Raw genomic sequence first — 16,218 nt, 5'->3', positions numbered from 1 at the left:
TTTCGAGTTGTAATTCACTGATAAATGTATTGATACAAGATTGAAACTAACATCACAAATGGAATGATTATAATAAGAAAGTACAATTTTTAATATTGCTATAAAAATACAATTGAGCACAGCACCACAACAGCATGGAACTGACTAATAGAAAATCTGTAGATAAAGCACTCTGAGATAGAAAAGGAAGAAATAGGTGAGAAAAGACTAATAGCTAGATTTGGGTATGACAGAAAGTACCACTGCCACATGGATATACATGTCAATTGTCTTTCTTCGCTTCATTGTTATTGTTTATCCCATCGATCACTGGTTTGCTTGTGTTCACGGATCTGGGCAGGGACTTGCGTTTAATGCGGCAATAAAGAGAAATGTCAGGGTCAAAGATGAAGTCGTACAAGACCCTGAGCCATGATGTGTGATAGGGAATGTTCTCATAGTATTCCGGAGCTATCTTTCGCAGCTAAAAGGAATGCAAGTCATTGTTTCAGTGATAACGCCATAGACCTATTAACTATACTGTATAGTTAATCGGTCTATGGTTAACGCTAACATGAAAGTTCACAATAATGACATTGCTGCCTTATGAAAGATTTTGTAGTGACGAAATATGCATATTACACTGTTGGACTTGCTCACACAAAATGCTGTTCAGACTGGGTATGTATACCATTAGGATGTTTTGGTCACATGTACATATATGGGGGAAATGTGTAGCCTTCTTGCCTCTCTTTAGCCTTGGCATTACAACAGAATTCAAATAGATGAGGACTATCACTATGTTTCCATGGCACGGTTAATTCGCAAGACGGAAATTGCAAAAATCTGCGAGTTTTTTACTCGCAAATTTTACGACCGCTCCAACTATTCTAGTTTAAACATATTTTACACTTCATTCGTTCTTATTTTGATTTGAGCAGTTCCTAATACGCCGCTATGAACTCTGGCGTAGAAGTCCATAGTTTTCAAGAAAGCGACCGCATTAATCTGCAACATGTAAAATGTGAATGTCCATTGAAACACTTATGGTACGGTAACTCAATGTGTGCACAACTCCAAATCTGCATCAGGAAGACAGCGAATACCTTAGTGAAAAGAGGGAAAGATCTTAGGAGTTAATCTTTTCCCACCACCAGACCTCATTTTTGCTTCATGTAGACTGTGGGTATGACCTCGGAGAATAAAAAAATAGTCGCGGACAGTAGTATTCAATGACATGTGTATATTCGTGTGAGATATGATGAGAAAAGATTTTCAGGAAATTTATGGTATCCCAGAAGGACTCCTTCACTGATAGCACCCAGCATCCAAACTATTTGTGGAATCACTCAAGTATCAATGGATTATGAAAACAGTTGATATTAAATGTTGACAGTTGAATGTCTCAGATCTCTCAGATCTCTAACAAATTGGAGCTCGCACAAAATGTTTGAGATTTTTCTCTCCTCAAATGAAGAAAAACAGTTTGAAATTCGAACATTCCTGAGATAAGTCGAGAAAACTCCACGACCTGGCTGTATGTTTGCGCAGTGTTATATTATTCATTTTCATCATAGTTAAAGTTTTACACTAAAAATCTAAGAAAACAAAATTGGAATACAAGTTTCTGCAGATATGGCAATGGATTTCCCCGCTTAACAATCTTTACAAATTATTTATGAGACATTCAATGCACTCTATCACCTGCTCTCTTCTCAATATACAATTGAGATAGAATAATGTAAAAATGCTAAAAAAAACGGTTTCTAGTCTTGGAGCAAAAAAAAATTATTTACATAATTTGTAATGGGAAAAATAATTTTAAAATTAAAAGAAATCGCTTTCCAAATAGTTTAAAAGGAACGGTGGTAGAAAACTGTGGTCAGACTGTTTAGGAAAACTTGACACGCTATGATATTCGTTATTCTACATCAAAATGCTTAAAATTCATTTTGAATGAGCGTAATACAACCCTGGCAGCAGGCACTGTTTGATGTTATCAATGTTTGCATTGCCTCAACAAAGTTTGGAAAAGTTTCAGCAAGCCTAACATTCCCATAGCATCATATGACAGACATGCCTAGTACATCAATTATTACACTCGGTACAAACAAGGTGTATGAACCAGACATCTGCATTGCTTTAAAGCTTCTAAGACCAAAAAGATATTGTCAGTAGACGGAAAAATGAATTCTAAAAAATCTTTCAAGGGTAGCAAAAGGCATTTAGTTGTGACACTCTATAAGCAGGCTGTCAGATGACAACATGGCTGAAGGTATGATCTACGCATACAGCCAAAACATATATGCAGTAGGCGCTCCTACAACGTAAATAGTCCGTTCCAGGACTGTTTACAATATAGGGATTTTAACTTATAAGAACAGTAAAATACATGTAAATTGCCTAATTCGTTCCAAGATCTTTTCAAACTCACCTCTCTGGCCATACAAAATGAAAAAACTTGATTTAACTTTTGTGGGTTGTACCATAACTGCAGTATTATTGGCTTGCATCAACAACTTTTCTCCTTTTTCTGATAAATCTCACTGGTTTTATAGACCATGATTATGGTAATTTTACAAGAGGTTGATAGGGAGCGCACATATTCGACATTCATTTGCAATAATTTGTTTTATTTTTTCTAAACAACAAAGTAATTTTTCAGACAGACAAATTTTTTTCTATTCTGCAAAGTAAAACTAATGACAAATATTTTATGTCTACAATAAAGCAAAAAAACGACAAAATATTTTTACTAAAAAAGCAGTACTACCTGTTCATTGTCTATTTCTATCCAGGGGGCAAGGTTAGGATAACAGAGGACTTTCGACGATACTCCAACTCGAGACATTCAGATTGTGGACCGACGCTGTAACACTTGCACCAATCAATCGCCTTTGTATTTATGAACAGTTGCACAGCTAGCTATTCTCTGTTTTGTTGACACATCTGAAGATCTATCACAACGAATTCGAATGTCAAGGAACTTGTATATATAATATATATAATGCTATACGCTCATCGTTGCTTCTCTCGCAAGTGCGACGAGATAAGTTACCATTCAAATCAAATTTGAGATCACACCCGGATTCACGTTATACGGAATTTTTCATGTAGTACGAAACAAGAAATTCACATAAATCATTTATGTAATCTGGGATTTACGTTTTAAGATGTATACATTATAGGAGCGTCCACTGTATATGTTCAGTATAACAACTTGCCATAGCACAGGACAATGCAGTGGCTATGAGTGGCTTATGGTTTCATTCTAACACTAATAGATGGTACACGTTATTGAATTGACAAACCTCGGGGAGACGACTTCCAGCTATGTATGGAAAATCGTGGTGCTCGTTATGGTATCCTACATTGAAGGTGATAAGGTTGAGTGGTCCATAGTATGAGTAGGTTTCATAGCCATGCTTGAACATGTAGTGCTCAGATATAAAATGAGCAGCTATAGGGTGAATGCCTGTGGAACACATATGACAGTCATAAACATATGACAGCCATAAACATATGACAGTCATAAACATATGACAGTCATAAACATATGACAGTCATAAACATATGACAGTCATAAACATATGACAGTCATAAACATATGACAGTCATAAACATATGACAGTCATAAACATATGACAGTCATAAACATATGACAGTCATAAACATATCACAATCATAAACATATGACAGTCATAAACATATGACAGCCATAAACATATGACAATCATAAACATATCACAGTCATAAACATATCACAGTCATAAACATATCACAATCATAAACATATGACAGTCATAAACATATCACAGTCATAAACATATCACAATCATAAACATATCACAATCATAAACATATCACAGTCATAAACATATCACAGTCATAAACATATCACAGTCATAAACATATCACAGTCATAAACATATCACAGTCATAAACATATCACAGTCATAAACATATCACAGTCATAAACATATGACAGTCATAAACATATCACAGTCATAAACATATCACAGTCATAAACATATCACAGTCATAAACGTATGACAGTCATAAACGTATGACAGTCATAAACATATCACAGTCATAAACATATCACAGTCATAAACATATCACAGTCATAAACATATCACAGTCATAAACATATCAGTCATAAACATATCACAGTCATAAACATATGACAGTCATAAACATATGACAGTCATAAACATATGACAGTCATAAACATATCACAGTCATAAACATATCACAGTCATAAACATATCACAGTCATAAACATATCACAGTCATAAACATATCACAGTCATAAACATATCACAGTCATAAACATATGACAGTCATAAACATATCACAGTCATAAACATATCACAGTCATAAACATATCACAGTCATAAACATATCACAGTCATAAACATATGACAGTCATAAACATACCACAGTCATAAACATATCAGTCATAAACATATCACAGTCATAAACATATGACAGTCATAAACATATGACAACCATAAACATATCACAGTCATAAACATATGACAGTCATAAACATATGACAGTCATAAACATATCACAGTCATAAACATATGACAGTCATAAACATACCACAGTCATAAACATATCAGTCATAAACATATCACAGTCATAAACATATGACAGTCATAAACATATGACAGCCATAAACATATCACAGTCATAAACATATCACAGTCATAAACATATCACAGTCATAAACATATCACAGTCATAAACATATCACAGTCATAAACATATCACAGTCATAAACATATCACAGTCATAAACATATCACAGTCATAAACATAAGCACTGATACACTAGTACAGAACAAATAGAATTGTACGTCCAGTCCACTCACCCATGGCAATCAGAGAGCCTCCTAGCAGATATATAAAGGACTTCCACCCAAATACTAGGATGATGATGACATCAAAGCTAAACCCGACCACCATGTTTACCACCTGCAGACAAAAACATCTGATGACATCTTATCATACAACAGTGGATACCTAATCATACAACAGTGGATACAATCAACACAACTCTATCAGTCATTTGCACGTATACAGAAGAATATCTCCAACTAAACCACTTATTGGACAAATCTTGGACAAATCTTGCATGGTGTGACAGGCACCTCTAAATGACAAACATATAAACCCTATCGTGAATGCTGGTAGGTTGATATGGCTCGATTCTATCGCAATAGAGTAACTTGTTAAAAGTACACTCAGTTTCACCTGATCCCCTGCGTGTAGAAACAGCATTTTTCAGTGCTTGGCTGTCAAAATAGTAGTTGACAGGAGTGCATATGCAAAGAGGCTTTTGTGTAAAGAAGTCCACCGGATGCGGGAAACTGTACTTATAATCAATCTGCACTGCTTTTTTCATCTCGCCTCCGTTATTAATTATAGTTTTGTTTTAGATAGATTCCTGTTCTCCATACACAACATTGTATGCTTTCCTCGGCTGCTAAATGCATTTTATAAATTTTTAGCACATTGTTATTATGCTTTCACTAATTAGAAGTAACATTAAGGCAACTTGTTTATGCGAACGCTTTTATAATGTTAAATACATGTATATAAAAACTACTGAATGCCCGGCATTGTATGGGTAATAAAAACAGCTTACGAACGGTAGCAGGTAATGCAGTTGCCAGTGGCTAAGTTGACTAATTATTCAATAACAAAATTAACAAATTCGCTAATTTGAGTAACTTAAGCTAGTAACTTAAGCTTGCTTATATTGCTGAATTTACCATAATAAGAGCCGTGAGGCCAGCACATGTGATGTTACACGTCACACGTTAAATCACACAACATCGATGTACAAATTTTACAGTGAGTTTTAAGACACCCGTCTTTATTATTCTAAATCGGACTAAACATCCCTAACTTCCGTTCCTGAAAAAGCTAGGTTTCGTCACATATTTATGGGCGGAGCTTGTAATGCCGATTGTGTTGTTTTCGAGACGGATATTGAAACGCTTTAAAAAAGCCTTAATGACTTTGAAGGTTAGTAGACCAAACTTTATTTTGAGTACAAAATCGGCATCAGTGTGTCTGATTTACCTAGTAAATAGGATAAAAGTTGTACGTGACAGTTACGGTTTAATCTATAATACTGGTATTCGTTGCAACAAAAGGCCCGGTAATTTTACAAACTCTTCCTCATGTCATTAACCTGTGATTTAGCAGTGATTGTGAAAGGTATGCATTGACACAACTGCCTATACCCTAAAAAAGAAGAAGGTAAGTATTGACCCAACTGCCTATACCCTAAAAAAGGTGTGCATTGACACAATTGCCTATACCCTAAAAAATGAGGTGTGCATTGACAAAACTGCTTATACTCTAAAAAAGGAGGTGTGCATTGACACAACTGCCTATACCCTAAAGAAGTGTTTGATCCACTTTACCTCCGATTTGACGTGACTAGGAGAATATCTACATAAAGTAAAGAATAAATGCATAAATTTTAGAATCAAATACCTCATCAAAAGTAATAGGCTTGGGCTGCACCAGAAGAGGCCGTATGCCGTAAAAAAAAGGCTGAAGCGACATCCAAATGCACTTTCCAATTGGATACTTGAACAGCTGTGCTTCAAGGGCAGTCGGAACGTCCACATCAAAGTCGTCTGATGCTGAAAAGTAAAAGAAACATTCACTCCACTGTTAGAACTGTGTGAATCAGTCATCACTTATACAACTTGTAATAGGATAATTTGATGCTTGGCTTGCTGAAATTACCGCTGCATAGAAGAAATAATTACTGTCATTACATCACCCAGATTGGAATGCTCTATTTGTTCTGGAGCACTTAACAAGTGAGATACAGGTTCGATCACATCGAAAAGGTGAACAAGTGAGTCACTTCATGTGAAAAAAAAAGGTTGTGTGCTTTTTGGTTTTTCTGCTTTTTAAGATTAATGTACAGCTGAAGATCTCCTCATACTGATGGGCTAGTTAATTTAGGTACGATAGCGACGTGTTTCAAGTCATCACAGATACAATTCACTTAACTTCCATGAAAAGTACTTATGAACAGCTGTTGTGTTTGCAATTTTTTACCAAAATAACGGTTGAATAAATGACTAAATAACTTGAAACAAACCTTCTCAAGAAACTCAAGCAACACTCAACATAAATGTTGTTGTTAAACTCGCAAGAAATGTTAAAACTTCAGTTCTGGTCTGAGTAAAGAAATTTGCATTGTAATATTTACACTTAAATTAAAATGAATATTTAATATTTATCTAATATTTGACTATATTTAATGTAACAAACATTAAGTATAGTCAAAGAAAAAAACATTAAAAGTTAATCAGTTGGTGAGCTGATCAAATCGACTGAACATGCGGCTTTATTCACAATCTTAAGCAGTAGTAGTCTTCTCTTGCTTGTTTCATGCCTTCATCATGCAACAAGTAGAGCTAATGTGACTAACCGAGGTGGCGGTGGTGGTCTATGTGATAGCGTTTAAATGTGATGGCAGTCGGGACACCAACAATCATGTTGCCAAAGATGGCGAGGGCTTTATTAGCCTTAGGCCTTGAGACGCCGAATGCGATGTGATGGGATATTTCATGGATGGCAAGCGTCATCGAGTGATTGATAATGCCTCCGAAGCAGTAGCCAAGCACAAAGATGGTGAACCAAGAGGCGTCCTGTACCAAGTAACACATAAAGATCTGGGTGAGCACCATCGTGAGCACGGTCCATTTCAGTTTGGGGTCTGGTCCATACAGCTCCTTGATTTGTGGATATTTTGCTAAAAGATGAAAGCTGAGATTCACTCTATTGTTGCAATGGCAACTTCATTGTTTCACTGTTTTGCAATCAACTGGTTTGGCTTTAATAACCTGTCAATCCTCTCAACATCTTGATAAAATATGATCGACACAGTGCATTGCACAACTCTTCTTCATCCATATTTCTTTGACCTTGACACTATTTGTTAGATTTAGATTTTAATTGTTCTTTTAGGACTAAACAGGTCGTCTTTTCCCAAATCTGTACAGAAACATCGATATGTATAGAAACATCGATACGTACAGAAACATCGATACGTACAGAAACATTGACCAAAAACATCGGTATGTACAGAAACTTTGGCATTTTCATGAATTTTTATATGTATGTATATAAATGTTCATGTCTATGTGAACATAGCTATGAAAATAAGGTACATAGAGGTTAATATCTATATGAACTCTATTGAGATCTACCTACAAACCTTGACATCTACAACGCACCTTAGCACACACGCATAAATATTTGAGAACATAGAAAGTGTTCATAATTCACAAGCCTTTGTAGATTAGCTCGCAGTACATAGATGAAGACAATAGGACTAGAAAAAGCCAGGTGAGGATCTCACTGTTAATAGTCTAATGACCTCTCATAGTATTTGTAATAAATGAATGAATACTCCAACCAGAGTAAGACTGAAATTTGATAGCTATATTTTTCGGAAGTATGAACCAACCGAGCATTTCCTGTCGACGACTGATGTGAGGTTGCTGCGTGTATGTCCATTCGAAGTCGTCTCTCACCTCGCGCCCTGCTTCAGATGCCATTTCAGGAGTTTGAGTCGGGAGTGACAGCTCGAAATGAAACAGCTACAACCTGCGGTAAACGTGACAAGCGTAACAAACTGTCAGTGGCTACAGTTATGGCAAACTGCGTGTAGCTACACTCTTGTCTAACAATATAATACTCAAGGCTTAAGAGTGTTTGTTTACAACAGATAACTATCTGCATGGCTCATTGGGTTGCCAGAAGAAGTGATAAGTGTCATTCATGTCGACCTACTTTTTCAAGTAAAATGTTTACAACAAACACTCCTAACAATGGAACAAGCCTAGTGGCAGCGCTTAAGCACGGCAAAAACGCAAGAGAGGGAAAACTTGCGCATGCAAAATAGAGACACGGTATTCCTGATGGCAAGTGTATGGGCACATGTTCGTCTGTTCATTTATGAGCGATTCTGAACTCCTAACACTAAATGAGCAGACACAAGAAGGACACAAGAAGGGCTCATGCCTGAACATATTAAGTTCTATTTCGGTGTTACGCAAACTACTTCCTAACTACATTTTATCCAATTCAGAAAATTCTACTCGACATTATCAATGTAACAGCATATTTTTTTAGTTTATTCATGAAGTGCCGATTAGTTATGTTTGGCAATGATATAGTTATGATGACACTGAATGAAACACAAACAAATGAAAAAGACTTAAACTCCCACAGATAAAGCTTTCTCAAAGCCCTGCGCTCTCTATTCCATGTTCTTAGGCATTGAAGACACACACAAGTCTGGTAGTGATACACAAGTCTGGTAGTGATACACGATGTATTATGACACTACTCTTTTATAGAACCCTCAAATAGGATGGACGGAGACTAATGGTGCGAAAGATGATAAATATCAGTGTACCAAATTATAAACAATAATGTACCAACCTATGCTGTAAAATATATAACGGAGCCATTTTATTCATTCTCAGAGTAAAATTCAATGAAAAAAGGAATATATAGGTAGTCAAGATCTGACCTACTTTTACTATTTTAGCATTCCACAATGTTTGGTATGACAAGGCAATCTCGTGTTGATAAATGACCTAGCAACAATACAGTATCAGTTTATCAGTTTGACTTTGCTGGCTTGCGGAGATAGTTAGGTAAAAAGTTGTAAGTGTAATGGGCGAAAGGACCGCCAATGAATGGACTTACTGTGTAACATTCTCCCGCTCTGGCTGTCAAACTTGCTAATATCGTATTAGAGAAAGCAGTTGTAGCTTAATGACTAAAATAGGAAGAATGTACAGTCAAAGCATTAACAATCAGCCATATGCAAAGACGAGTGCTGAAAACTGGAATCCCTGCTAAAAACTGTGAAGTTTTAAGCAGGGATAACTACGCATACCGCGTTAAAACACCCAGCTACCGGAGCAGTTGGTCTTGCGGCATCAGAGTCAAGTCTCCCCAGAAATTGTCATAATGCGTTCACCAAAGGTTGAAGCATGCTGGAGTTATCCAACCCTGTTTGCAATCGCCCACAACAGCGGAATCACAGTTAAGAAGTTATCAACAACAGCAAGAAAGTGATGTAGAATCTCAGAGTAAAATCAAAAACTACCATAAAACTAACTGATACCAAACGCTAATTAATCTTTGAATACCTGATGGAGAATTCTCTAAGCGATGCAATTGCGTGACAGAGAGCTCAAATTAGAGCATAATATGCAACTGCAACCAATGTTAGTGTTGTCTGAAATAAAAGGAAATAGCAATACTCTACTAGCACTTATGCAGAGCAAGGCAAAGAGTTGTAGTACCAATAAATATACCGCACAATCAGCAGCCATGACCGCTAGTTGTTGTTAAGAGCGCCATGTAACTTTCGCTGTAGAATATGACCCGGCAGTCCAGATACTGTTCAGAGAGTAACTTTACAGTTTCTTTATCTCGTTAATACTGAACCTCCACTCCGACTGCCAAGCGAAAATCATTGCACCAGAAAATCAGTTACCGCAATCCCTCCCGCAAGCTGTGAGAGATGAAGCGATATGAATCTCGCCCTAGCAGCTGCCATATTCGAATGGCTGATAGTCCCAGCTGGTCAAGGGTGCTTTCAGAATCCCTACACATGGGGTATGTATATAGGGCATGTATACGAGGCATGTATGAGGGGTATATACATAGGGTATTTCTCTATGGGGCATACAAATGGCATTCAAGTTCTAATTGCATACCCTTAACAATTGTAGAATAGTTAGTATAGTGACCTTTTGTTTATAATTACTAAATAGTGTCTGCTTCGAAATCAATCTCATGAATACGTAGTATTTGCGTAGTAGTAGTAGTAGTATTTGCGATGATTGGGGTAGACAATGATGGTTGATAACGGAGTCGAATAACAATAAGTACGCATTGCTCCTCAAGGCATCATTAAAATCATAACCCAAAATCTCTTCATGTAGTTAATATTTATAGAATTTGATAACCGATTGCTTGCTGTATTATTAGTGCGTTGGGTGAAACCTTTTGATTGGATTTGTCCATGGCTAATTTTTCAATTGATAAAGGGATTAATGTGTCAATAAAACAGTTAAAAGCCATTTGTAAGAAATACCTTTGCCTCACCCCATTCAATGATCAACCATTTTTACACCCCAAAGTAATACGCGCAAGGAATCTGAAAGCATCAAACAGAGGCACAACACACCAAAAGAGTAAGAAGCTTGTTCTCTAGCAAAAATGTGACTTCACACCAATAGTGTAACATTACCATATATACCTGATGAATTACCACCTTCGACACCAGACTAACCTTATAAGTTAAACTTCCTGTCAGACAAAAGCTGATGGATGAAGGTCAAGTCAAGCTGCAATTACAATAAGGGGAAATATTATACATAAATGCCAATCCAGCCAGACCATATCGCTAATGCATTTAAAAATAATGTTTTTACCGCTGTAAAACTGCAATATACAGCAATGCTGTACCGTATCACATATACGTAAGAGTTGAGCATACAAAATTCAATAGAAAAACAAATATTCGTTTACATCTTTTATTTACGTATATAATACATTATATATGTAAATATATATATATCATATATAAAATAATATATATATATTATTAAATATACAATATCATATAGTCTAGTATTATAATGCTTCATGTTATACACCGATGAGCAATAGCTCAGCCAAGTTTTGGTTTGACTAGAGTACATGATTACCAATAAAACTTCATACAAATTAACTGTGCCATAATAATGCTACACAGACACAAAATCATCAAAACACACTGAGCGAGCTTAATTATTTTCTGCTCCTTTATAACAATGGATTTAAGAACAGTAGAAAAAGAAAACAATCACACTTCGTAGATTAATATTCCTAGAAAGTGCAATCAAGATGCCGGCACTTGCGTATAATAACCTAGTCAGGGAGAAGACAAACAGCAGCACTAACATTTGACCCCAAATGACCAATATTATTGCTTTATAAGGTCTTCATGCTCAAATATACTTTTATAAATAATTGCTTCACTATTTCATATAATCTATAACTGACCAATCATAACAGATCAGATTGCGCAATACTAACAACTGTTACTAAGCACGCCTAGTCACTATGCCTGGCTAACAATAACAATTGTGATCAACCAATCATAATGCCTGTAAACACCGAGGAGTAGCGACCACGCGTGGTAACAATAGATAAGAGCAATAATATATCACTTTAGAAGTTATCTCGATTTTGAATGTTTTACAATTTTTTATTATATAAATTTTTACTGTTAGTTATGAAACTGTTGTTTTTTTTAAATTTGGATGGCGCGTGTTAGATGTTGCTTCGGATATTGAGACAAATATTTACTCAAATTTTATTAAAAAAAAGGTCAAAAGATTTGTATGCAGAGGTGATCGCAAGTCGATTTTTGCCTCCAATACATTTTGCTTGTTAGAGTAATATTGGATTATCTTAGATAAGTTCTACTGAAGCTTTGAATACAAAAAACAAAGTGATAGCACAATGCCAATCATGATGGCTTTCAACTACAAGAGTTGACAACCACAAAACCCGATTTATAACTGGTAATTCACAAGGAAACTTCTCCGGATTGAAATAGCATCATTGCCTGCTTCGTAATCATTCTTTGAATACACAGACTTTGCTGCGATCACACCTCATTTAATCATCAAACCCTCTTTCACTAATCGAGTGTTAAATTACCTTGGCTAAACTGCATAACAGTTATCACTGCTAGCACACACTTTCAATACGATTCACCTAAAATCTGTCTTTGGTTTGCTCTCAAACTCTTCTAATAACTGAGAAAAGCAATTCGTCAGACTCTATCTCAATCAGATTTGTCTGAATGAGTGGAAGCTTGGTAAGAGCGTTGATAGATCAGTGATGCCTCTCCTGACAAAATCCCGATGTAAGTTTGTGAAGCCATAAGCCAAAGAAAAACTATTAGAACTATGCAGATTCTTGTTTCATATTATTGGATTGTATGAAACCACCCGTGTAAAAGTGTTTTCTCAAGTGTTTCTAAGATCAGCCTTACATAGAAGGCCAGTATTAGATTACTATTGGCTCCCAATTTCCACATATTCACATCCTAGCTATGAAAATGTAAAACACAATCCACGTCTATGTATAAAAAGTTTTCTTAAAGTGCACGAATCCTATCAGTTCCAGCAGTTCAACAACAATTATGCAAAAGGTGAACTTTTTAAATAATTATCTACTAAAGACATCCGAATCCTTCTCCGTATTCTTTACTAGTCTAGACAAAAAGGTATACGTATCTAGCTAAGTATTGTATTTTATTGAAAGTGTATTTGGCAGTCGATTGTGCAATGATACAGAGCGACAGATGACCAAGCAATTAGGGCATGCTGTTTATTAACACTCATATTTTCCTAGAATAAGTTGTTTTCTGTTGTAAATAAACGTCACTGATTATGTTTTAACTTTGATTACTAAAGCTAAAGTCTTTTGCCTAGCCTTATCTTAATTTATCTTGTATTCCACCGCAACAATTTTTTCGCAGAATGTATTGTAATGGATTTGCTAAGCTCAGCTATTTCTAATAGCCATATGCATCAAGCTATTCTGGGATTAGCGAAGTAATACGCACGCCAGCTTTCGTGGAAAGCTAATGGACTATCATATAACTCCGTATATACGGCGCTGTGAACAAGTGTTTAACAGGAAGGGTAGGAATATGCTACAAGAGAAGATACCCGAGTGAGATGAGAACAAAGAACACAGAGCAAGCGATACAGACTATGGATGACAAAGCTAACAACTGAGAATTAGGTTCTTAATCTTCATTAAGAACAGCGTGGTAAGCTTAACCTACTTTTGTGCAGCTTTGTGTAAACATATATTTATCTTAACATTTTTACATTTACAAAAATAACTGTTTGAGGTGTAACTCTTTTCATGCTTATAAAGCTTGTGTAAATAAAGAGACATACTCATTCACCCGTCACCTTGCTTGCAACAAATACGGTTGTGCATGAGAGCTATTACTCATTCGGTATAAGACAACTTGTAAGCAGAACCCACTTGCAAGTGGCTAGTCAGCGCTGACCTCCACAACAGTATTATGGAAATGGTACACCCACATAGTACAACTGCATGATATGTATCATTAACATAATATTACAATAATATTATTAACAATTAACGACAATTCATTATATGCTGAACGACTGAAACCAGAAGGCTAAATCCGAACGAGGCCTTGACTGGCCATTGTCCAGACTCAGTTTGGAAAAGTCGCACATTTTCTCTACATAGAAATGACTCCTCAACATATGAATAAAATATATATTGTAAGTGTGTTCAAACTAAACCAGTTAGAGCAATAAGTAACTAATAGTTCACCTTCGTCGTGCTACGTGAGCTTGTGATTTAAAAATTACTCTACCTTTCTAACAAGATAAACACGATTTCACCTTGGAGAAAGACTGAAGCGACTTGATCCACAAAACGAAATGCCGTTGTACATTACGTTGGTTATTAATATTACCCGCACAGTCTATATTTCAACTTCAAACGCTTTAACGCACGCCCACTTTAGCCCTGCGCTGCCATAACACAAACTTTTATTAATCACGAATCGATCAAAAAATATGCAAAATTTTTCTACCATTGACAGTCATATCATTTAGACCTATTAATGTGACCTACTTCCGACTAATTAATGTGTCGATGCCTATTATAAGCATCGACACATTAATATTAGTCGAAAGTAGGCCAAAATAATAGAAACGCATTTTAATGTGTTGATTTTTGTAATAAACATCGACACATTAAAACACGTATCATTATTTCTCTACAACTTCATGTGTAGATTCCTTAAAGCTTGCAAGATGATAATAATATCGACAGAAAATTCCGCGGTGTAATATTAGCCCATAGAAGTATACGCGTAGCTCTACCTCTACTCTATGACTATGCATGTACGTAAAATCTGTGATTGGCGTAAACCTGTTTAAGCAGGTGTCGACAATTGCGAATGATGCGAGCGGTTAAGTGACAACTCCTTCAAAATGATTTCGTTGATTTAGCCACCTGCGCTTCTAGAAGTGAGGTGAAGTTAGAGGTGGAACGAGACAGGTTTTTCAAGTTCGAGACGAGACTCGAGACACTGTCTTGTAAAAATTCGAGACTCGAGACAGTAAAATAATGAGCATTTGGTGATGATTTCACTACACAAGTACTAGCTACTTGGTATATATAAAATTAAAACTATTTTTAAATTGAATTTTCACCTGGTGTAAACGATTTAAATACAACAATTTAATAGTGATATGCATGTAGTTTTTGTAAACAAAAGTGACACAAACAGCTCTAAAATACCGAAGTTATATATTCTAAGAATTTTGAGCTTGATTGATCATAATTATTATAAACATATTGCTTTGTACATGTATATTTTTACTATCTATTGAATAGTTCTTACTTTTTAATGTAATGTGTAATGAAACCGATAGCCGTCGCTCTACAAAGAAATACCGCAACTAAAAGAACACACGATAACACTTTCATTCTTATCGTTTCATTAATGTTAAGTTTTGTTTGTGTATTAACTGTAGTATGTGAATTATATTTAAATTGTAGTCATGAAATTATATTAATTACTGTATACATGCACATGTATATTCTTATATTGAGCTAACAAAACGTTATTGTTAACCGAACACGGACTATGGTCGACACGGCCTTTCGTTCGTTTCTCCGTGTCCGGACAAGTTTTACCCGCGATTGGTAGTATATACGTAAAAGAGGCCCGAACTTTATTAAGGGCGGTTGGTGTTTACACGCGATACGATAAAATACAGACATTTTACCCGTTATTTATTAAATTGGATTATCCGAAGAGTAATTAGATACGACCCGGTATCTGTTTTAAGGACACAGAACCGAACTAAAATATAACAGGGCCGTTGTCCGGACTACATGATTAGACTGTAGACAACATAATCAATAGCAACAGGTAGTAACGGACCGGGTGTAACTTTAAAGGCAGTTGCCCGCAATCCATTACAATATATGGAGTTGTTGCTACCGCAAGAAGCCATGTTTTAACAACTGGGCGCAGGCGCTTTAGTTCTATTTCCTGTCTCGAGTTTGGCAATAATTAAGTCGAGACGAGACCGATACGAGACGGGAC

At 35.9% G+C, this 16,218-nt stretch overlaps 1 protein-coding gene across 3 annotated transcripts; it reads right to left on the bottom strand.

Moving 5' to 3' along the window:
- Positions 1–138: 138 nt before the first annotated feature.
- LOC137399245 (sphingolipid delta(4)-desaturase DES1-like) lies at positions 139–14,512 on the bottom strand. 3 transcript variants are annotated; one of them, XM_068085267.1, is made up of 9 exons: positions 14,427–14,512; positions 11,341–11,395; positions 9,741–9,813; positions 8,491–8,630; positions 7,450–7,773; positions 6,495–6,646; positions 4,859–4,961; positions 3,291–3,454; positions 139–463 (listed from the first exon to the last, which is right to left on the bottom strand). In XM_068085267.1, exons 4-9 carry the CDS (start codon positions 8,579–8,581, stop codon positions 263–265), a joined length of 1,035 nt encoding a protein of 344 aa, XP_067941368.1. In that variant the 5' UTR covers positions 8,582–8,630; positions 9,741–9,813; positions 11,341–11,395; positions 14,427–14,512; the 3' UTR covers positions 139–262. The 3 variants fall into 3 exon arrangements, with proteins under 3 accessions (XP_067941368.1, XP_067941371.1, XP_067941369.1); XM_068085270.1 differs by lacking the exon at positions 9,741–9,813 and having other exon boundaries at positions 14,427–14,503; XM_068085268.1 differs by lacking the exons at positions 11,341–11,395; positions 14,427–14,512 and having other exon boundaries at positions 9,741–11,294.
- Positions 14,513–16,218: the final 1,706 nt, after the last annotated feature.

This window comes from Watersipora subatra, chromosome 7, assembly GCF_963576615.1.
Source record: "Watersipora subatra chromosome 7, tzWatSuba1.1, whole genome shotgun sequence".
Lineage (NCBI taxonomy): Eukaryota > Metazoa > Bryozoa > Gymnolaemata > Cheilostomatida > Watersiporidae > Watersipora > Watersipora subatra.
The sequence above is the reverse complement of the archived record's forward strand: the minus strand, read 5'-3'. Positions and strand labels throughout refer to the sequence as shown.